We start from the raw sequence: 23,573 nt of genomic DNA on the forward strand, positions 1-23,573 counted from the left end.
ATAATGGTTTAGAAAGGTTACAAGCTGTCATAGCCAATTAACAGGAAACTTAATCAGCTGAAATGATGATCAAGCTTTTTATGGGAAGGTCAAGATCGTCTGGCTAATGGCCATAACAGACACTAATAACATAAGCATCTTAAATGCCAAGCTAATACAGATGTCCCACTTTGTTTGTAGCAAGGTGACATGGGGAATACTTCCAGGGTATTTAAGTGTGAAACAAAATGAAAATGTAGACAGACCCAAAGTAATGTCAACACCTAAAGCATTTATTTGGATATCTTTAAGCTTTTTACATATGATACATTCCAAATTTTACAAGTTTTCCACAGATATTAAAGTTATAGCCAATTTATTAAACAGATATGATTTTCCCTGATATAGAAAGCATGTTACATAAACATTTCCACAATAAACATAATACATGCGGAACAAATCAAAATACTAAGATGATTCATTAGGTAGGGAAGACAATTAGCTTAATGATGCAAACATTATTTCATCTTCTAAATTTATCTTCTCTCAGACTCTGACATTCTCAGAGAGTGAAATTCAGGGATGACACCCTCAGTCCTAAAAGCTGGAAAATGCTCATGATTTGGTGAAAATGTCCATAATCCATTTACGAGGGAGAAACCAGACCTGGTCTTCATTTTAAATTGAATCTTGATGAACATTATTGAGAAAAGCCCAAAGAAGCTGGACTTAAAAGCTAAAGGAATGAGGATGTGACAAAAGCCAAAATAAACAATATCATTATGCCATCCACAGTCCAAACCATCAGATCTTACCAATGGCAAAAAGGCCAGAAAAAAGGGGAGAGCACTAGGTTCTAATCTAGGTTTTCTTCCTGTTGGGTGAGAAACGCCTCCTCTCATCTGGGTGAGTCAGTCCCAAGCAAGAAGGGTCAAGGTCATCCTTTCAGAAGACTACCTTGGAGAGGAAGCAGTGACTGCAGCTTCTGCATCCCCACTTATTTTACCCTGAAGCCTGGATTCTGACTTTCCTCCTGGGTACACTGTGGAGTGTGTAAAGCTGCGTGTGATGGAACCTTTAGATGCAGTTCAAAGAAAACCGAGTGAAAGGATTACTTGTATCGGCTGAAAAAAAATCCAAGAGCCTTTCATTGTTCATTTGTCCCTTAGCCTCACCTTAGAGAGGCTCCGAATTTATTCCTCCACAAATCTGCCATCAATCTGTGTGTATCCAAGCTCTCGGCACATGTACATCAAACAGAGTGGCCATGTGGTATAGAATAGTTATAATCAATTTTACTAAGCGGCTATTATTCTAGGAAGGCACCTCTTAGTAAAAACAGTAATGTTTAAAAAGAATACAAAGCCTGGGCACACAGGCTGTCCCAGGAATGTACTAAGTGAGCCAGCACGTAATCAGAGATCCATCTTTCCAGGAAATGCGAGTGGGGAAGGGGGTACGTGAACTTCAAAAGACAGATCTTTTTTTTTCCTGCTAGTGTTTGATTCTAGATGCATACACTTCTCCATTTAGTCTTAGAAATAAAAGAATATGTTGTCTGAAAAATTAGGATACTCTGTAACTTTTCAAAAAGCCCTTTAAAATGAGTTTTCTCTCTCAAAGTCAGAAGTCTTGCCAAAGAAAATAAAATAAAAAATCCAACCTTCCACAGTTCTGAGAACCACCCAGCATTTGAAGACACAACTGCCTCCCCTTCCTCACAGGGGTTCCTCATGCACAAGTGCCCCAGTCCTCTGACAGCTGGCGCAGACAAGGGAAAGCTGCTTTACAAATCCACTGCTTTGCTCTTAGAGGTAGGGTCCATCAGCAGAGGGGACGCCAACCCAGTCCATGTTGAGTCACTGAGCGGGACTAGGAAGTGTGACCCCAATAGACCAGAGACTTTGTTTCCTCCTGCTGGTGAATCAGCTTCAGGCTTAGAGTGCCCTGTGATCAGTACTGTAACATGGCTCAGATGACTGGGAACGGTCAAACGCAGTCAGGTACCCACAGAGGGGCTGTGTCCAGCCCAGGAAGAGAAGCTCCTTGCAAGAAGTTATGTTTGAGGGATACAGCAAATGGTGCAAGGAAATATGCTGACGGAAGATGATTTTCATCAGTCCCTAAAGCCAGAAACTATAAAAAAAAAAAAACCTGGGAAGAAAAGCATAACTAAACAATTTATTTCCAAATCCAGTGGAACTGATTTCCTATTCTTTTTCTTGAAAAGCTGCTGGGTTACAAAAATCCGAGTTTATGTTTTTGGTAGCGCATGACTATAAATGTTGCCAGTCAATGCCAACCAGTGTCTGATTTGCTTCCTGTGCATGTCCAATTTCCTCTGTGATACTGTGCTGGTGCCAGAGCTTCTGAATCTTCTTAAATCGCTCTTTGCACAAATGTAAAGGATTTCCCCGTCTAGAAAGAAGACAGATGTCACTCTGGATGCATTCTGTTTATTCATCTATTTATCCCAGCCTTTCCCGGTTTAGGAAAAGTTATAAGTTATTGCTTTTAGATCCTCTGCAAAATTTCTGTTTGGCAGGCGACTGTGGTTATTAAGACGTTAGTTTTGCAGGTTTGCTAGGAGAAGCTGAAAGGGAATAAGTGCTGAAAAAAAGAGGAAAATGCACACGAGCTATACTTCCTCAGACAGGGCTGAGGGAACAGGGGCAGGGTTGAGAAGTTAAAACTATCAATTTATTGTCCATTTCGTTAGTTGAATGTAAAAAGAAGGGAGGGGCAGGGGAGAGGATAGAAGGAAAATTACAGGGGTACACATGTTCCTCAGAGTACTATCTTTCAGCCACAAAGTCTAAGCAAAGCAGCCAAATGTAAATAACATCTGGGCCTAATATAATTAAGCACAGGTTTTGGAGAGTTCATCCCTGGGGCCTCTGCTCCCAATTCACAGGACACACTCCTCTCACTCTCTAACCAGGGCTCCTCCTAAGAGCCCACACTCCTTAGAGAATAGGAAAACCATCACCAGGAGGCATGTGCCTAACAACCTTGCAACCAAGCACCTGGGGCAGCCCATCTACTTATTCTGCCTGTTTCAGACCTTGAACTTCTGATCCTCAAGACTGGATGGTTATATCTAGGTTAAGACTTACCTTCTTTGGGCAAAAAGAGATGGTCTAACAAATTTTTTAATAGTACTTGAGGGAACTGTAAGCATTTTGCTTATAATAGAAGTTACCATAGAAGTGATTAAGCCAGTTGTATTGCTCTATACACTGAGTGGCCAGATTATTATGATCTCTGAACGCATAATAATCTGGCCACTCAGTGTGAGTGTGTGTGTGTGTGTGTGTGTGTGTGTGTGTGTGTGTATTAGAGGCCTGGTGCATGAATTCGTGCATGGGTGGGGTCCAGCCAGCCTGGCCAGGGGGTGGGGACATGGGCGGTTGGCTGGCCTGCCTGCTGGTCGAACTCCTGGTCAAGGGGACAATTTGCATCTTAGCCTTTTATTATATAGGATATACACTGAGTGGCCAGATTATTATGCGTTCAGAGATCATAATAATCTGGTCACGCAGTGTATGTCCTAAATCTTTGTCCCCAGGTTCTTAAGGAAATAAGCTTATTTCTTATCAATGAAGATTTGCTCTCTTTAGATCACTTGAAGAGCACCGGTTTCCCCATAAAAGCCACACAAGTTCCAACGGGCTCTCCCTATAGAGCTCTGATGCTGTGGATGCCACAAGTAATTCAAACAGTTTTGATTCTCTAGAGTGAGAAATGGAAAAAAGTTGCAACCTGTCCTGTTCTTTCCTTTATCTATCCCGATGGCCCTCATGACATTCTAAGGGCTGGGAAAGGGAGTGCCAAACCAGGCACCAGGTGCCCTCGTTGGAGGAGTCCACAGATACCAGGCATCTCTGCCAGAACAGAAGCCCTGCAGCAGCCTGGGCTGTGAGCAGACCGGCCTCCGAGCTACATGGCTCATCATGTTCACCATGTACTGAGGGCTCTGGAGGCCCAGAGTCAGTGAACCCAGCCCCCCAGGATGGGGGCCCTTACCTGAGTCCCTGGTCAGTCTCCCCATAGTCATCAAGGTACGGAGGAGAATAAAAACAGCCTTTGGTTTTGCCAGCTAAAAATAGCACCTGACATTCCCGTACTCTGTAGAGAGACCATTTACATGTTATACATTACAACCAAGGTTTGGCTTCAGCTTCAAATGGGTTGAAGTCTTATAAAAATAAATAAACAACAGCATTTACAGCAGAGACAGAAGAGTATCAACACATCACTAAAAATCACTGAAATGACTGTACTGTAAATCAATATAGTGAGAAAGTGGAACACTGTGGAATAGGAATTGACAGCTCCCATAATAGTCACATTTAAAAAACTGTTAAGTGTGAGAAAGTTAACTTCTAAACATAAAATAGTTACTGGTATTTTTAACCACTATCATGAGAAAATTACCCATTAAAAAATGGTATACAAACATTTTGAATTAGGCTGACTTGAAACACAAAACAATTCTGTACATGACAAAAAGAATTTTGAAATATGACAGACGGGGGAAAATGCTACTTTCACATTTTCCCTAAGGGCTATTTAAAAAAGTGTCTCCTGATCCCTGACAGGTTTGCTTGACTTTTTAAAAACTGAGCTCAATTCAACAGTTATTGAAAACCTATCACATACAAGAAACTGTCAGGCACTGAGATGACTAAGATATGGAGATGATCTATGCCCCGAGGAGCTCATACTCATGTCACTTCTCTCCTTCAAACCCTGAAATGGCTTTCACCTCACTCACAGACGACACCAGGACATGCCAGGCCCCACGAGTCTCCCCATGATTTCATTCACTCCAGCGACACCAGTCTCCTGGCTGTTTCTAACACACAGCAGGCACATTCCCCAACCACTGTGTACTTGCTCCCTTTCTAGAATGCTCTACCACTTCTTTAGGTCTTTCTTGAAGTTACTTTTTCAGGGAACCTTCCCTGGTTCCCTATCTAAAATTCACCCCCCAGCTGCCATTACCTATTCCCCTCCTTTGCACACAGCACTTTCTAAATCCTTACCAGTCTTGTTGACCTCCTGCCTCCCTCACTAGAAGATAAGCCCAGGAAGGCAGAGACTTCGGTCTGCTTTGTTGACTACTGCACTCTCAATGCCCAGGACACACAAGTCATAACAAGTATTTGTTGTATGTTGTTGAACATACACAACTATATATATTGACCTGTAATATGTCTGAATCCAAAACCATGACGATACAACAAAAGGAGTAATTGTAACTAAATCTGGGTAGAAAATCTAGTCAGACAATTGGAAGTTTCACATTAGAGTGAGGCATGAAGAAAGCAGAACAGAACTGTCATGGGCGTGGGAATGATGATAATAGAACCAATCAAGTTAGCACGAGCCAACTGTGGGATGTGAGAAGACGAGGCTCCCCATGTTCTTCAAATGAATACAACACATGCGAACAGCGTCTCGGAATCCTCTGCAATGTGGCAGTTTTAGAGCCACTCTTAGACAGGCATGCACCGCAGCAGATGCAAAGCTAACAAGCTCCCTCAGGGCTCACCTACCTCAGGAAGATGCCCACTCCAGTACCACAGGAGTAGGTGTGAGCCGTGCAAGCGCCCACATCCTCCCCTTCCAGTTCAGTCTGGCAGCAGTAGCTCTGGGAGCACAGCAGAGTTCCACATACAAGGCACAGAGTTGGGGTTCTGCTCTTATCACCGCCTGATTTGGGGCACCTCCATGGAATAAAAAAAATAAAAAGCACAAGTCATTGCTCTACAGAAGAGGGGCTGAAGAGCTGCTGGTGGTAAAACCACTGTTGAGCAAAACGGTGCAACATTAGGTAGAGCTGAAGATGCCTATACCCTATGGTCCAGGAAAACGATTTCTATAACTGGGAACACCTCACACATATACACAGACACATGTACTGGAAACAATCAACCATTAGAGAAAAAAGAAATAAACTCATCATTAGGAGGAAAAATATAAATTCTGCTACTATTAAATAGTGAAATACTACATACAGTAAAAAGTGATGAATTAAAAGTTATATATGTCAAATGTATAAATAAATCTTACAAACAATGCTGAGTGAGAAAGGTGTAGGATATGTACAGTGCAATGCCATTTTATAGCTTAAAACATGCAAAATAATAATAATAATAAATAAGAATGCTGCTTAGGAATATAAACATTTGCAGTTAACATGTAAATGCCCAGAAATGCTCCCACTCCATTCAGAACAGTGGATCACTGATGCACCAGAGAAGAGATACACACACAGCTTCAACTGTCTAGGCCAGTGGTCGGCAAACTCATTAGTCAACAGAGCCAAATATCAACAGTACAACAATTGAAATTTCTTTTGAGAGCCAAATTTTTTAAACTTAAACTTCTTTTAATGCCACTTCTTCAAAATAGACTCACCCAGGCTGTGGTATTTTGTGGAAGAGCCACACTCAAGGGGCCAAAGAGCCGCATGTGGCTCGCGAGCTGCAGTTTGCCGACCACAGATCTAGGTAACACTTAATTTTCTACACTACTGATTATTCTTTATGTTACTGGCACATTAAATATGTAATCATGTATTAAAAATTACTAAGGGCTCTTATTACTTTAAACCGGGTGGGGCAAAAGTGGGTTTACAGTTGTATGTGAAAGACAGTTTATTCTTATATTATTACTTATTGTATTACTAGAGGCCAGTGCATGAATTCGTGCACCAGTGGGGTACCTTAGCCTGGTCTGCGGGATCGGACCGAAACTGGCTCTCCAACATCCCCCGAGGGGTCCTGGATTGCAAGAGGGCGTAGGCCGGGCCGAGGGACCCCACCAGTGCATGATCAGGGCTGGGGAGGGACGTGGGAGGTTGGCCAGCCGGGGAGGGCTCCAGGGCATGTCCAGCCCATCTCACTCAGTCCCGATTAGCCGGACCCCAACAGCAAGCTCACCTACCAGTCGGAGCATCTTCCCCCTGGTGGTCAGTGCACGTCATAGTGAGCAGTTGAGAGGCCTTAGCATATCATTAGCATATTACGCTTTGATTGGCTGAATGGCTGACCTGATAACTGGACACTTAGCATATTAGACTTTTATTATATAGGACTAGTGGCCCAGTGCATGAAATTCGTGCACGGATGGGGGGGTGTCCCTCAGCCCGGCCTGCACCCTCTCCAACCTGGGACCCCTCGAAGGATGTCCTACTGCCAGTTTACAAGGATCGGGCCTAAACTGGCAGTCGGATAGCCCTCTCGCAATCTGGGACTGCTGGCTCCTAACCGCTCACCTGCCTGCCTGCCTGATTGCCCCTAACCACTCAACCTGCTGGCCTGCTCGCCCCCAACTGCCCCCCGCTGCCGGCCTGCTTGCCCCCAAATTACCCCCCATGCCAGCCTGATCACTCCCAACTGCCCCCCCGTGCCAGCATGCTTGCCCCCACCTGGCCCCCCTGCTGGCCTGCTCACCCCCAACTGACCCCTGCTGGCCTGCTCACCCCAAACTGCCCCCCCCGTCCTGATCACCCCCAACTGACCCCCACTGATGGCCTGCTTGCCCCCAACTGGCCCCCCTGCTGATCTGCTCACCCCCAACTGCCCCTACCTGCCAGCTTGATAACCCCTAATGGCCCCCCTCACTGGCCTGATCACCCACAACTGCTGTCCCATTCTGGCCTGATCACCCACAACTGCCCTCCCCTCTTGGCCTCTAACCACCTCTACCTTGGACCCGCCACCATGGCTTTGTCCAGAAGAACGTCTGGAAGGTCTCCTGGAAGGTCTCAAAGTCTAATTAGCATATTACCCTTTTATTAGTATAGATAGGCCTGGTGCACAGGTGGGGGCTGGCTGGTTTGCCCTGAAGGATGTCCCGGATCAGGGTGGGGGTTCCCTTGGGGCGTGGGGCAGCCTGGGTGAGGGGCTGATGGCTGTTTTCAGGCTGGCCATGCCCCCAGTGGGGACTCTTACTCCATGGGGGCGTGGCCAGCCTGGGTAAGGGGCTGAGGGCCATTTTCAGGCTGGCCACACCCCCTTCAGGGCAAGGGTCCCCACTGGGGTACCTGGACAGCCTGGGTGAGGGGCTGATGGCTGTTTTCAGGCTGGCCAAGCCCCTCAGCGGGGACCCTCACCCCATGGGGGTGTGGCCAGCCTGGGTAAGGGGTTAAGGGCCGTTTTCAGGCTAGCCACGCCCCCCAGGCTCCCAGCCCCTCCTCTGTCGCCAGGGGAAACCCAAGCCTCCTGCTCGCTCTAGCTCCATGGCCACCACCATCTTTGTTGGGTTAATTTGCATACTCACTTCTGATTGGCTGGTGGGTGTAGCGGAGGGATGGTCAATTTGCATGTTTCTCTTTTATTAGTGTAGATTTTCCATAAAAACAACTGTAGACCCACTTTTGCCCCACCCTGTAGTGCAAATTGTTATTTAGATAATCTTGAATGAACCAAACTTGTTTCCCCATCAACCCCTTATTCTGAAACATGGTGAAATGATGCTTTTACAAGTTAACTAGTGTAAAGAATACTGATGTTACGATTTTCCTACCCAAACAAAACAAAACAATGAACAAAATCCCTTAATTCCGTGTAGTGTTTCCAGTGGTAGGAAATGCTCCATCTTCTAATATCAAAACTTACGAGAAATTAGAGGCTTGATTAATGAGGCTGCTGTAATCCTCTGGAAGGTCTATCAATTTGTTAGATTCTCTTGGATAGCTTAAAAACACACAAACATAAAACCAATTAATATGAGGTCATATCACAACAATGACAGGATAACTCATTTTAACTTAGTCAAAACAAGTAAAGGCATACTGAACCCGAGTGCTGAGAGCTACCAGTGGTACATGAAGCCACAGTAAAAAATTTAAAAAGTTACACTTAACATAAGACCTTATGGTTAACATTTTTACTTGCAAAGCTCAGAATAAGCCATTAGGACAGGACAGTAGACAGTACATAGGTCCTGCCCCATTTAAGTGAAAATGTGGTAGCTCTGGGAAGCTGGGGGGAGGGACAGGAAAGGATATTCATCCCCAGGTTTCTACCAAAACACCCCGGTAATTGAGAGCCCAACCACAGAACCTAGCAGAGAGCAGACAGAAAAGATGTGCTGATTAAAGGTGATCTTAAGGCACAAATGAGTGGGAGGAGAGAAGTAGAGAACAGCTAAGTTAGAGGTACTATGTGATGTTGGCAAGTTAATTCAAATATAATTTAGAACTGAATTCAATTGGTATTTGAGAGCACACTCTCAGGGCTCACACCTGCCCCGAAAGGGCCATGTGGTTCGGCCCTTCCCTACTTTACCTACGGCAGAGATAGGAATGGACTGACACCAAGAGGGAGCTACTTGGACCATAGTACTTATACCAGAATCGCTTGGGGAAAATTTGAGGTAGAGGGACATACATGCGAGGAGCCCAACGTTAGAGAAATAGATTTGGTAGGTAGGGCCCCACTTATGTTTTAAAGTTTCCAGTGTTGTTCTGATGTATACCTCAAGTTGAGAACTACTGTTGCACATTATGAGTTCTGTCTGCAGGTTGAACCATATGAAATTGGTGGTACTCAACCATTTTTACTTCTAAAAACTGCAATTTCATATTGTTCAACCTAAAATAATTGTGGTGTTATGGTCTCTGGATTTGGGGCAGACTGTGTATAAAAATCAAAGAAATAGAAAACATAATCTCCTCTAGCCTTCTGATTTTTATGAATATAGTCAGCAGAACCAAGGAAATATTAATAGATGAAATACATCTGTTATCACCTGGTAGAGCATACTGCAGAATCAGAATAGAGCTAATGTCAAAGGAATGAAAAAAAAAAAATGACTGGTTACCACTTGACAATTAGTGAAGTTGAGTAATAGATATATGGAGTCTTATTATGCTATTTTATTTTTCTTTCAGAACTGCTTTTATTTGGATAAATGACCCAAGGAGTCTCATTTGTAACGAAGATGGAATTCACAGGATGTTGTTACATTCACACTTAAAAAATATATCTCTATGTACAGGAATTTGCAGATAGATGTAAACATATGTTACTTTTCAAGTATATTCCTCCCCTTCTTCCCGGAGGAAAAAGAAAAAAGCCATCCAATCAGGCAACTCCTTCAAAATAACTTTAATATAAAGATGTAGATATCTCAAAACAAAAAAAGGGGTTCTTCTGACTGACTGGGTCTCATAGGAGAGAACACAGAATGAAAGTGATGACAACAGCTTGACTTTAGATGGAACTGGACTGTTTCACACTGTATCTAGGAAAAATAGGCAGATTTCTAGAAGGAAATTCACTCCTTATGGAAGCTATTTACTGAGCCAATATGGCTGGTTAACACTCTCACTAGTATACAGTCACCTAGAGCAGGACTCTTGGCCTCAGCTGACACCAGCACAGCCAGGTGGCCACAGGTACTGCCAAGGCTGTCCCCACTCTCTAGGTATGGAGGCCCACCTGAGTTCCCCTCTTGTGCTTGGTCCATGCCTTCCCATGCTGCAACTGTCTAGCATTATACAAGGTACCCTGCTGCTTACTCATTTCAACTACCCTTCAAGTTAACTAGAAAAACTTTTGTTAAAATAAAGGGGGGAAAATGCATCAGGTTATATCATCCAGGCTGTGTGCCCAGTCCCAACTGGAGGCATGTGAGGTGGGGGTATGTGTGGGGGCATGGGTGGCTGTCCTCCAGGGGGGACAGATGGAGGTGGGTAGCTAGCTGGGGGCAGGCTCCGGCCTGGAGGAGGGTGAGGCGGGACAGCATGGGTGGGGAGCAGGAAGTTTGGGTTGTAGGTGGATGGAGGTGAAGGGTAGCTGGAAGTGGGGGGTGGAATGGTCAGTGGGGGTAAGAGGCTGGGTGAGGGTATACTAGCTGAGGGGGTGGTTGGCGGGGGTAGACATGGAGGTAGTAGGGCAGGTGAGCTAGTGGGCCATAGGCTGGGGGCAGGGTTCTGTAGGAGGGGCCCTTGGTCTTCATCATGGACTGCAGGCTCTGGAAGTCCTCTCCAGACATGTAGGAGCTGGTGGTGGACATTCAGTTATATAGCTGGAAGGTGGTGATGGCAGTGGCCATGGTGGTAGCTGGTGCACAGGGGTTGGGTGGGCCGGGGGAGGAATCTGGATTTTGGGGAGGTCACTGGAAACCATAGGGCCTGGTGGCTTGGCCTTGCCTAAGGAGCCAGAGGGGAGGCTTCCAGTCTGGCAGTGGGTGGGCTGGAAGCAATGGAGGGTAAGTGGCTTCAATTTGGTGGTGGTTCTGCTGCTTTGCTCTTCTTTGGGAGAAACAACCGTGGCTCTCTTCACCTGGTGGGGAGGACTAGGCTACAGGGATGGCTTCTTGAGTTGCTGGGCTTGCTGTGGCAGCAGGGCTGATGGCTGCAGGTCCTTGTGGGGACAGTTCAGAGCCAACTGTGACGGTGGCACTGGTGACGCTTGTGTAGGGGTGAGTGATGGGGCTGATGCAGCTGATGAGTACTGTGATGAGGCATCTGCTGCTTTCCTTATGAGTAGTAAAGATGCAGGATTTGGTGGCAGGTGTCTTCCAGAACATCCACAGGGCCATCTTGCGCAAACTGCCCCCACCATCTCTGATACATGGGTTTGGAGGTTCATTCTTGTATTTCAAATGTGCATAAACATCTGCAAGATACATGACTGCTACTGCTATGATCTCTGGTTCCCACAGCAGTGACAAGGATGTGCAATAACTGTCATTTACAAAGGCCCATGCCATTTGAACCAACTTTTGAATTTTGTTTTATCACCTTTGAGTTGTTTTGCATATTTGAGTAGGAACTAGTATGGATGTTCTACCTGTAAGTCAAACTTTATAGTCTGTAGTAAGATTTCTCTAAACCAAGGGTCCTCAAACTTTTTAAACAGGGGGCCAGTTCACTGTCTTTCAGACCGTTGGAGGGCCAGACTATAGTTTAAAAAAAACTATGAACAAATTCCTATGCACACTGCACATATCTTATTTTGAAGTAAAAAAACAAAACGGCAAAAACATCCGCATGTGGCCCGTGGGCCCTAGTTTGAGGACGCCTGCTCTAGACCCACTACTTCTTCCTTTGAGTCATTTCCAAACTGGCCAAACTGTATATCATTTAATAGACTACAAGTTGTTTTGATGATATCTTTCATTTTTTTGTGAGTTTCTTCTACTTTCCCAGCCAGAAAGAGATAACAAGCTCCTGTTACATATCTTGGGAATTGTTTGAAGGAATGAAACATATAGAAGTGATGAAAAGAAATCATTTCAATAACCAGAGTATTGTAGTTAGCCCCAAATGTGTGTCCACATCAAAGATGAACTGAATCCCATCTTGGCAGTACCAGTTTTCAGTGGCTGGATGGAGTCCTAGTTGAGCAGGTGTACGAGCTAAGTCTTTCTTAAATCCCAGTACCAGCATGGTTTTGTGTGTTCAGGTTTGTTGACGTTACTGAAGAGCTGAATCTTCTCTATTCTCCTTCATTTATTTAAGTAGACATGTTTTTTTCAAAAGATTCTCTGAAAATGTTAGAATCCCCTTGCCTCAGGCAAGCCCCTCACTGACCTCTCTTCTTGCCGACTTCGGCCATTTTGGATGAATATTATATTAGTCTTTAAACTTTTGAATAGTTTGAAGTTTTCCATAATAAAAGAAAAATATAAAGCTAAGAAAAAACTAAAAGAGGACCCACATTTTTTTAAAGCAAATATTTCAAAAGTAATTGTTATTTGCTTTCTCTGCCAAAAATAATACACTATATTTATGTTCCTAATTTTGATTTTTTTTACAAACTTGTCACCACCATTGGACTAAGAAGAAAAAAATATGAAGGCACAATGGTCTACCTCTTGGATTCACTTAAGGAAGCCAGTGTTGAAGGAACACAGTATCTATACCCTGCCTCCCTGCTTCCCGCCCCCACCATGTATTTGACAAAATTTAACTTACCTAATAGCATCTCTTTCACCTTCTAGATATCTTTTAACTTCAATGTGCTGACACCAACTTTAATGTAATTGGGAAAAAAGAAACCATTTTTTACTTTTGAAAGGTTAGAACTAGAACTTTTTCTTCTCTAAATCCAGTAAGAGGAAAAAAAATATCTTTGCTTAATATATTTTAACAACTCAAAAGAAAGAAGCTTAGAGAAATACCATTTTTGTCTGCAACTTGTAAAATAAAAAATATGACCCTACGATTTTCTAAAAGAATGCTAAATATATTAAAATTTGTGGCTACATACACAGTTACTCTAATTTGGACACTCTGGAAAAACCAGTATGAATTAATGACAAGCTCTTATTATGGAGCTAGAACACTTATATTAAACGTCTTTTTTATTGTAGTAAAATATATAAAACATAAAATTTATCATTTAGCCATTTTTAAATGTATAGTTCTGTGGAATTAAGTACATTGACATTGTTGGGAAACTACCACCACCATCCATTTCTAGAACTTTTCCAACTTGACAAATTGTACTTGTTAAATAGTAACCCATCCCTCTCTCCCCAGCCCCTGGCGATCACCATTCCATTTTCTGTCTCCATGAATTTGACTACCCTACATTCCTCAAATAAGTAAAAACATATAGTGCCCTTTTGTGACTGGCTTGTTTCACATAGCATATCCTTAACCCTTTGCACTCACTTGCTTTTTTCTCGATTCCTTTATTCTAATGCTAACCGTGTTGAGTCACACTCGACATCCGAGTGCAAAAGGTTAAGGTTCATCCATGTTATGGCTTATATCACAATTTTATTTATTTACCTATTCATCTGTTGATGGATATTGGCTATTGGTGGATATTGGCTCTTAACATGAGTGTACAAGTATATATGTAACCCTACTTTCAATTCTTTTGCAATATACAGTATATCTAGAAATGGAATTGCTGGATCATATGGTAATTCTATGCTAACTTTTTGAGGAACTACCATACTGTTTTCCAGAGTGGTTATGCCGCTTTCTATTCCTACCAGCAATGTACATGGTTTCCAATTTTTCAACATCCTCATCAACACATACATTGCTGTCTGCCTTTTTGAGTATAGCCATCCTAATGGGTGTGAAGTGGTATCTCATTGCTGTTTGGATTTACATTTCCCCAATGACTAGTGACTTTGAGCATGTTTTCATGTGCTCATTGGCCATTTGTACATGTTCTTTGGAAAAATCCTTTGTGCTTTAAAAATTTTTTTTCTGAAAAATTTTTTTTCTTTGCTCATTTTTAATGGGTTGTTTGCTTTTTTTCTTGCTTAGATGTAGGAATTCTGGATATACATATATTCCGGATATTAATCCCTTGTCAGATATATGATTTGCAAATATCATCTCTCATTCTTTGCATAAAATACCCAAATTTTACTTTAAACATTGATCGCTGCCTCACATACGTGCCCTGACCAAACACCAAACCCGGACCTTTCAATGCACGGGGTTGAAGCGCCAATTGGGGTTGAGCCACACTGGCCAGCGCAAAACAGCCCAATTTTATTTTATTTTGTTTTAAAACCAAGGGTATTGGACTAGATAATCCTTAAGGTATATTTCAGTTCCCCAAATTTATGGAACTGAGTCCTTAATAAGTAAGTTGATCAGAGGAAATAACCATTTCCACCACTACTCTCCTAGAGTATTACTTGTTATAATAACAAATCTTCTTACGTTATTCACCAGCGTGGCAAAAATCTTACCATAAAGGTAAATCTTTAACTAAGAAGGCCTAATCATTATGGTTTAAATTACATGGATTGAATTCTTCCAAGCTCACTACTTGAGAATTTTGCAATATCTGTGATAAACTGAAGTTTGTTTCCATATAATTTCATTCAATGTAATTTTAAAAAAGTGTATAATTATTACCTTTCAATCAGTAATTTCGTTATTTCACTATTTTCTTGAAAAAGGCAAATGAGGTTGTTTGGCAGGGAAAGATAGTTACATAAGTGTTCAAAATGGCTTGTTCCAGAAACTGTAAATGGAGAAGAAAATAGTAATACATATAACAACTAGGAGTAAAGCCTGTATTGGAGTAAGCAATAGCAGAGCTTAAAAAAAAAAAAAAGCATGAGGAAAGAGTTCAAAATTGCTAGGTACATAACTTGTAGGAAGTTAACAAGATGGCACATGGACGGGACCCACAGAAAATGACACAAGTCAGAGGAGTCAGGTGACTCCTAAGTCAAACTGGTTATAGTTCCTTGGTGTCTGTTTTACCATTTGCAAAATGGTTTACCTGCATGACTACTTCATGGGGTAAGTTATAAACATTAAATCACAAAAGCAACATTTGAGTGCTCCAGAAAAGTATAAAGCAGCACAGGAATGTAAGATGATTTCATTATGGGAGATGGATTGAGACACTTATTCTAATCACCCCTGTAAATGATTAGGAAGTCTAAATCAGTCTATATGGGGCCTGGGCAACTAGCTGAATGGAGATGCTAGTCGACAAACTTTTAGAGAGCAGCATTACATGCAGGCACCCCATGCCCTTTGCCAGGCTCTATAGATACAGTAAACTTTAAGTCTACCTTTATACTATTTTCATGAAATGAATCAAAATAGAACATAGAAAACAACCATGAAATAGCAAACGAATTCCTACATTAAAATCAGATTTATGTGTAAATATGGACATTCTGAACTTTAAAGAAACACTTGAAATAGTCAGTTTTCACTTTTTAAAAGCCAAAGACCCCAGTTTATGAATAATATATAATTGAACATTTTAACACATGAAAGCAAAATTAGTATACTTTAGAACATGTAAACATACAAAAAGCATATTACTGAGATCCAATAAAAGCAGACATATATCCCTGGCTGGCATAGCTCATTGGTTGAGCATCGTCCTATGAACCAGGAGGTCATGGTTTGATTCCCGGTCAGGGCACATGCCTGGGTCGTGGGCTCGATCCCCAGTGTGGGATGTACAGGAGGCAGCCAGTCAAAAAAAAACACCACATTTTTTTGATGTTTCTATCTTTCTCTCCCTCTCTCTTCATCTCTGAAATCAATAAAAATATATTTAAAAAACCCAGACATATAAATACACGTTTTTATTCTATAATTGTGTACATCACCATAGTCAATTAGCTATATTCTAAACTTTTAATCCGTTTTCATTTGTGCAAGTCACCTTAATTCTAAGCTGCTAGAATGAAAGACTACATACATTTCCTACATTTTGAAAGAAATTAGAAGTTACCTTGAATTTCAGGTGGGGAAGGAACTCCATTTAAGTAATGAAAAAACAAAGCGGAACATTTCAGGAAGGGCATGATGCCAGCTCTGACACTCCTCCACAGGTGCCAGCCAGAGGGTATTTCTTTCAAAGCACTAAGAGAAAAATGAAAATAGAAAAATTTAAAAGAAAAAGGTCATTCTAGTTACAGTACAATGTGGGTAGCCCTGACTCTAATAGAATGTCAATTATAAAATGGTGATATATCCCTAGCCGGTTGCTCAGTGGTTAGAGTGTCAGCCCATGGACCAAAGGGCCTCAGGTACCATTTCCGGTCAAGGGCATGTACGTGGATTGCAGGTTCAATCCCCTGGCCATGTCAGGGAACAAGTGGGAGGCAACCAATAGATGTGTCTCTCTCATGTCAATGTTTCTCTCTCTCCCCCACTCCTCCCTCCCTTCCACTCTAAAAATCAATGGAAAAAATATCCTTGGGTGAGGATTAAAAAGTAAAAATGAATAATAAAATAACATGGTGATATAGCTTTGAATGTTGTTATTAAAATTTATAGAAGTAATATAAAAAGAAAAATCGGAAAATAAAAACTATCCACTATTCTAGAATTTTTATCAGCAGGCACTATTTTGACAAACTATTTTCATACTAATTGGTCTTAGTCATAATTTAACATGAAATTTAAAATTAACATGCTTTTCAGAATATCATAAATGCAATATTCTGGAACACAGCAATCATAACTGATACCAAATTATTCCCCTGCAAGCAAGCACTCAGACTGCTTTAAATTCTTTGCTAATATAAATAATATCAGAGTGTATACATTTATGCCTATAGGTTTTTAATATATATATATATTTTCATTGATTTCAGAGAGGAAGGGAGAGGGAGAGAGAAATAGAAACATCAATGATGAGAATCACTGATTGGCTGCCTCCTGCATGCCCCACACTGGGGGGTCGAGCTTGCAACCCAGGCATGTACCATGACTGGGAATCCAACCATGACCTCCTAGTTCATAGCTCAACGTTCAACCACTAAGCCATGCTGGCTGGGCAGGTTTATCCAAATATTGGATTATTTTGTTAGTGTGGATTCTCAGAAATGGGATAACTTGGTAAAAAAAAAACCAAAACAAAACCGAGTTCTTGACATATACTGTGAGGAAGCTAAATGAAGTTGTACCAAATCAAAAGGACTCCAACAATATGTGAGGTTCGAATAATTTCACTGCATTCCTGCCAGTCTTGATATTGCCTTAAAAACAAATTATGCCAATTAATTTGCACTTTTTATTTCCTAGTGAGATAAAGTTATAAGATAATGTTTTAGAATAGCACTTTCCAAAATAAATTCCATGTCTCCATGTACCATATCCTAAGCAAAAGAAGGGTTCTATGGCCAAGTAAATGTGAGAAGCTCTGAGAATTCTTTTTTAAAACATATCAACTGCCCTGGCTAGTGTGGCTCAGCTGGCTGGGGGTCAGACTGTGCAATGAAAGGTTGCAGGCTCCATTCTTGGTCAGGGCACATGCCCATGTTGTGGGCTTAATCCCTGAAAGGGGCATGCAGGAGGCAGCCAATCGATGTTCCTCTCTCCAAAAATCAGTAAAAACAGCAACAATAAAAACATGTCAACAAACAGCACTTTCCCTTATTTACAAATAAGTGCCTTTTTCATGCTATCATGTAAAGATTATGAACCCACCTTCCTGTATACTGGCGAAGTGTTTTATACAAAGCAAGAACTGCTAATTCTTCTTCACCAGCAGGAGTTTCTTGATCCATTTCATTCTCTTCTGAAAGAAAAGGAAATAGTACTCTGTATTTGCTTATTAAGTGGATTGGTGATCACGTCATTTAAGCACTCAAATATAGCATGAGAATACTCCCACAAAACACACAGAACTTAAATTCCTCAGGTGTGAGCACAGTATTGCTCTCCATCATAATAAGGAGCCTGCAAGCTTTGAGAAGAAGCTGTGCTGATTCAGGGTGCCAGGTAGCCTGCAGTGAGCTAGATCAGCTAAACATATAGTCTATGGTACTCAAATATTACTAAACTTATAAAATAAAAATAATGACTCACATTGCTAAGGAATTTTAATAGGAGAAATAAATTTGTTTCAAAACTTGTCACATTAAACAGTAAGGATAAGTAGTCTAATTATAATTTATATACTATTCTCATCCAAGTACCTTTTCCTTTAATACTTCCTTCAAGAAGCTGACAAAAAGGAGTTACCTGTACATGAGGTAAGTAGGATCTGGATGATGTGTGCCATAGTAACCAGATGGAAAATATGGAGGTCTCCAGTGCCAAGGCTGATCCCTGAAAAATCCTGACACTGCAACGCAGGGAAAGCAAGCACCAAGCCCACCTAGATACCAAATACAGAGCATCAGACAGCTCGCATTCCCTTCACACCTAAACGTGTTTCCATCTTCTTGATATGATCCCCTTTGGAGCTCAGCTCCTCCTTTAAGAAATTTTGTTCATAAATAGCACATACATTAGAAATCCCACTAGAATTGGCTAAATGGAATTCCTTAAGAGTAAAGGGTCTTGATGGGTACTATCATTTCATTTATCCAGTGATTCCCCTCTACAGAACTTACTGTTAATAATCTATATTATAAAAACCCAGTGGCCCTACTGCCATAACGACCAAAGACCAGCGCGGGTGGGCAGGGCTGCAAGCGCGGTGAGGAGTGCACGGGTGGGTGGGGCTACGTGATTTCACGCATTGGGCTTCTAGTCCTATATAATAAGAGCCCAGTGACTGAATGGCAGAATAACCAGAACAATCGGTCTACCAGTCGCTATGATGTGCACAGACCACTAGGGGGCAGATGCTCAATGCAGGAGCTACCCCCTGGTAGGTCAGTGCACTCCCACAGTGGAAGCACCGCTTGGCTGACTGGGATGAGCGGCTGCTCCTGCAGTGGGCTGATTCCCTGCAAGCCACGCCCCCCTACCAGTGCACGAATCCCGTGCACCAGGCCTCTAGTAATAAAAATAATAGCCCTGGCTGGTGAGGCTCAGCTGGTTGGGCATCGTCCTGTGTACCAGGTTGCTGGTTCAATTCCCGGTCAAGGGCACATGCCCGGGTTGCGGGCTCGATCCCCAGTGGGGGGGTGTCAGGAGGCAGCTGATCGATGTCTCACTCTCACATCGATGTCTCTCTCTCCCTCTCTCCTCGCTCTCTCTAAAAATCAATAAACTATTCTAATGAAAAACAAGCAAACAAAAAATAGTTGAAACCTTTCTAGGAGTAAGCAGTGGAAAAAGCATGGATTTTGGACCTCCAATGATCTAGCTATGAATTCCAGCCCCTCTTATGAGCTTTTTAGACAAGTTAACACCTCTGAGTCTCCATTTCCCTGTTAGTAAACTACAGATAATATACACGTGTTTTTAATACTTCAGTAGCAAGGCTGTAAAGGAGTAAATAAGAATGCATGTGAAAGCAGTCAGGTCTACAATAAGTGTTAGCTCTCCTGTTACCTCCTGCTGCCTATACGATGGTGGTTACACAGGAGCGATGCGAACAGTCGCAAAGGCTAACACTTACTAGGGACACAGTGCTCTAAGCTCCTTACATTGATCATCCCACTGAGTTCTGACACATTGTATGAGGTAGGTACTAACCAACTTAAAGGTACAGAATCTGATGCCCAAAGCAATTAAGGAAATAGCACTTGGCACTGCTGCCTGTGGCACTGAACTCAATGTCCTGAGGAAGGGGACCCATTTGAGGTGGGGCTGAAGTTCAGCCAGTGTTGTGTCCTGGCACCAGCCTGCCCAGAAGACATATCTTTCCCTAAGTCACACAAAGGAGATTTCTATTGCTAAGTAGTGTGACCACCGACAGGGCTGTATCTGCTCAATAGCACGGGTCAGCAGCAGCCCTTAATCACTAGTATTATTTTTACATTTCTGTAGGCAAAAAGCATAGAGAGGTTAAAGTTATTTTTAAAAAAATGTATTTTTTATTGATTTCAGGTAGGAAGGGAGAGGGAGAGAAACATCAATGATGAGAATCTTGATCAGCTGCCTCCTGCACGCCCGCAACTGGGGATTGAGCCCATAACCCGGGTATGTGCCCTGACCAGGAATCGAACCGTGACCTCCTGGTTCATGGGTTGACGCTCAACCACTGAGTCACACAGGCCAAGCAATGTTTTCTTTTTGAGGCCCCTCAGAAAGAACTATACTCAGAAGTGGTAAGAATTATAGATGGTAACTCCTCCTGTCTGCCTCTATTACGTTCACTAAGTCTAAGGTAAAGTTCTATAGTACAATAAAGGAACTTTCAAACACAAATTACAAGATACTCACCAATAAATGAAACATGTCAATATCTAATATGCATGGAAGGTCTCCATAATTGTCATTAGGCACCAATGCTAAATATTTAAAGAAAAAATACATTAGCACATTTCATATGCCAATATAAGTATTATTTTTAAAATGTATATAACCTAGTTTACATTTATCTTTTTGCAAGATATATATGAATTTATAAGCTAGAACTTGTATATAAAACCAACAGTATTACCAAAATATTTCTCTCATAATGGAGAGAAGTTGCATGACTAAAAACAAAATTATAGATGAAAAATTACCATAACATCTACGGTACATGTATTAATACTCACATGCAAAAAGTTTACAAAAGTGCCCTTGCACCACTGAAAGTAATGCCACTGTCCAATGTGCTGCAGCGAATCTTGTCAGTGACCTAAGACAGTCATCCTGAAATTGATTGACACAAAGAAGCCAGCATAAGTAGTTCTTTTTTGAGGACTGCTAGTTGAAAATACAGCCAATTGAAACAAAGCTAGACGCACAATGAGATCTCTCTAAATGGTATGCAACTGAATTTATGACATCTTTTTGAAAAAATGTTTTTTATTGATTTGAGAGAGAGAGAGGAAGAGAGGAAGAGAGATATTGATAGGTTGCCTCCCATACACATCCCAACCAGGGTGATTCTACATGAATCAGTTTACATGATTTTACTCTTCAGGACATTTTATGATGTACCTGACACTAGCTATACAGTAAAATTCAGCTAGCTTTGACTGTACATTTCCCTTCCTCATTTTTCTAGGCATAAAATGTACTGTTTTGACATTAATGTGTACTTAATTTAAATGTCGCTTATGAAAGGTAGTCGCATGTGGAGAACAAGCACTGTTTTTAGTTTTTCCCCCCATCTTTTCATGTGTTTAAGCAAGAACTCTAGATGAAGAGCTGAAGTCTATTTAAAAGAAAAACTAGAAATTAACCCACAAACATTACTTCTTCAATATCATTATAGAAAAGGGGTTTACTATGAAATGAGTAAAGCTATGCCTAAATAACCAATTCAGTTTTTAGGCTTTAAAAAAAAGCAGAACCAAAGAATTTTCATTCTACCATTCTGTGAAGTGAGTAAATTGATAACTTACCAGTCTGCAAGGCAAAGGACCAAATAATGGTTTATCTTCATCACTTAAAATTCTTTCTGCAGATTAAAAGTGATTAAGATGGTAAATTTTGAGTGTATACTTTATCACAATTCCAAAAAATAGTAAAAAAAATTCTTTTTGGAGAGAGCATAATACTGTCAGGTTTTGAAATTTCAAGTCATTATACATGAATGAACTTTGGATGAAAAGTAAAAATGAAAACACATTCCCTCAACTGACAAGAAGCTAAAACCCCACCAAAATGAGTTCTCTGTTGCTGGTTAATTTACCACCTGCCAATCTAATATTTTGTCAGTATGTTGCATTTCCTACTTCAAGGTCTTCATATTGTTGCCCACTTTAAACATGTCATATAAATACAGGCTTCTACACATAACTCATGTCCATGTATGCTTGTGACTTAATGAGAGACTTTAAATCTCTTACCTATGCTTTGGATGGTGTATGCACAACTACCCCAACACATTATGGGCACACGGGGATCTTCTTCATTGGGATGAACCTTTAGTCCCACCTTGTAAGTAGCAGTTCCAAATGTTGTTAGCATTTCTTTTATGCTATCAGAATAAGGGTTCCTGAAGTGAACACACAGAGGATTGATTAGCTCAAAACAATGTGCTCACATCAAATATTTCAGATTCTTAACAGCTATTTGCTATGTTGGAACTGAATCACTTAAACTACCTAAGGTAGTTGTATGCAAATTAGTAAAGAGGAGAATAAGAGATCTAGCCAAGTAAGAGAAACATAGCCAGGGGAATTCTCAGGGTGACAGCAGTGTTCAGTCTTGATTGATGCGGGAACACTCAGAAAAGGTATGCTAGGCACCTGAAAGCTCTACTGTAGCATTTAGGGGGGAAAAAGTGACACCTATAGAAAACCAAGTGCATGAAAAAACACACAAACAGGGCAATTATTAACCACAGGAAAGACAAAATTGTAAAAGAAAAAATATATAATTATAACACGTAACATGTATCTGCAGCAACAATTATAATGTAAACATTGCCAACAGATTTAACCAAAAATTGTGAAAGAACTCTACTGGGAGACTGGTAAGGAAGTGGGTATGGTTGAGGTAACAGCTGAATACTAAATTGCTAGCCAGTCAACACAAATTACTGTTTAGAAATGATAAATCAAAAGAGAAGCTAACTAACTGTTGTAACTAGAAATATGGAAGTAAATAGCAGGACGGGGGAAAGGGAGGGGGAATGTGGGAGGCATGGGACTGATTTTTTTTTCTACTTAAGTGTTATTTTTATTGTGTTACTTAGTACATGCCAGGAATAACTTCCAGGTGGCTTTACATGTATTATGTCACTTAAACCTCATAATACTTTACAGATGAGGAACCTGAGGTACAGAGAGATCAAGCAATTTGTACAGCTGCACAGCAGGTAGGCAGTATTACCAGGAACCAAACCAAGCAGTCTAGCTCTAGAATCTACACTATACTTTATAACTAATTGGCTACGGGGTAAAAGAGGATAAAAATACTCTAGTTTTGATCCTGGTGTTAACATAAAAAAACCATTGAAACCTGTAAAGAATTGTTGTGAGTTTATTTGAGCCAAACTGTCGACATATGCCAGGAAGCAGAACCTTAACGAATTGAGATAATGCTCCGGAGAATGGCGGGTTACATCTGTATTTATACATTACAATCAAAGCAGGCATGTAGGTGGGTTACATGAAATTCATTGGTGATAGATTAAGGAGGTGGGATAAAGCAAAACGGGGGAAACCCCTGAGATTGGATAAAAAGTAAAATGATGGACACATACTTAGGTGGGTGCAGGAACAATTAACATGATAATGAAGGAATTGGTGGTATCTGTCCTGGCGCCCAGCATATTTGGTTGTGCCCCAGGGGCTCCAGAAAAAGGGAAGTTACTAGTTACCCAGACATTTCA

At 41.4% G+C, this 23,573-nt stretch overlaps 1 protein-coding gene and 1 pseudogene across 5 annotated transcripts in view; both read right to left on the reverse strand.

Moving 5' to 3' along the window:
* Nucleotides 1-251: 251 nt before the first annotated feature.
* The window catches only part of UBR2 (ubiquitin protein ligase E3 component n-recognin 2), a 132,923-nt gene continuing 109,601 nt past the window's right edge, over nucleotides 252-23,573 (reverse strand). For all 4 annotated transcript variants that reach the window (XM_079780560.1, XM_079780559.1, XM_079780557.1 and 1 more), the window contains exons 35-47: nucleotides 22,084-22,232; nucleotides 21,637-21,692; nucleotides 20,842-20,938; nucleotides 20,522-20,589; nucleotides 18,425-18,560; nucleotides 17,888-17,978; nucleotides 16,185-16,315; nucleotides 14,837-14,945; nucleotides 12,920-12,976; nucleotides 8,610-8,687; nucleotides 5,541-5,711; nucleotides 4,006-4,107; nucleotides 252-2,397 (exon numbers count right to left, since the gene is read on the reverse strand). In XM_079780560.1, the coding sequence (XP_079636686.1) occupies nucleotides 2,256-2,397; nucleotides 4,006-4,107; nucleotides 5,541-5,711; nucleotides 8,610-8,687; nucleotides 12,920-12,976; nucleotides 14,837-14,945; nucleotides 16,185-16,315; nucleotides 17,888-17,978; nucleotides 18,425-18,560; nucleotides 20,522-20,589; nucleotides 20,842-20,938; nucleotides 21,637-21,692; nucleotides 22,084-22,232 (1,387 nt within the window). In that variant the 3' untranslated portion in view covers nucleotides 252-2,255. The remainder of the gene's footprint in view (nucleotides 2,398-4,005; nucleotides 4,108-5,540; nucleotides 5,712-8,609; nucleotides 8,688-12,919; nucleotides 12,977-14,836; nucleotides 14,946-16,184; nucleotides 16,316-17,887; nucleotides 17,979-18,424; nucleotides 18,561-20,521; nucleotides 20,590-20,841; nucleotides 20,939-21,636; nucleotides 21,693-22,083; nucleotides 22,233-23,573) is intronic.
* On the reverse strand, nucleotides 8,704-12,891 carry LOC307105093 (cyclin-K-like; annotated as a pseudogene). Its single transcript has 2 exons — nucleotides 12,022-12,891; nucleotides 8,704-11,829 (listed from the first exon to the last, which is right to left on the reverse strand). The product of its transcript is annotated as a cyclin-K-like (transcript).

This window comes from Cnephaeus nilssonii (genome assembly GCF_951640355.1).
Source record: "Cnephaeus nilssonii genome assembly, chromosome: 9".
Lineage (NCBI taxonomy): Eukaryota > Metazoa > Chordata > Mammalia > Chiroptera > Vespertilionidae > Cnephaeus > Cnephaeus nilssonii.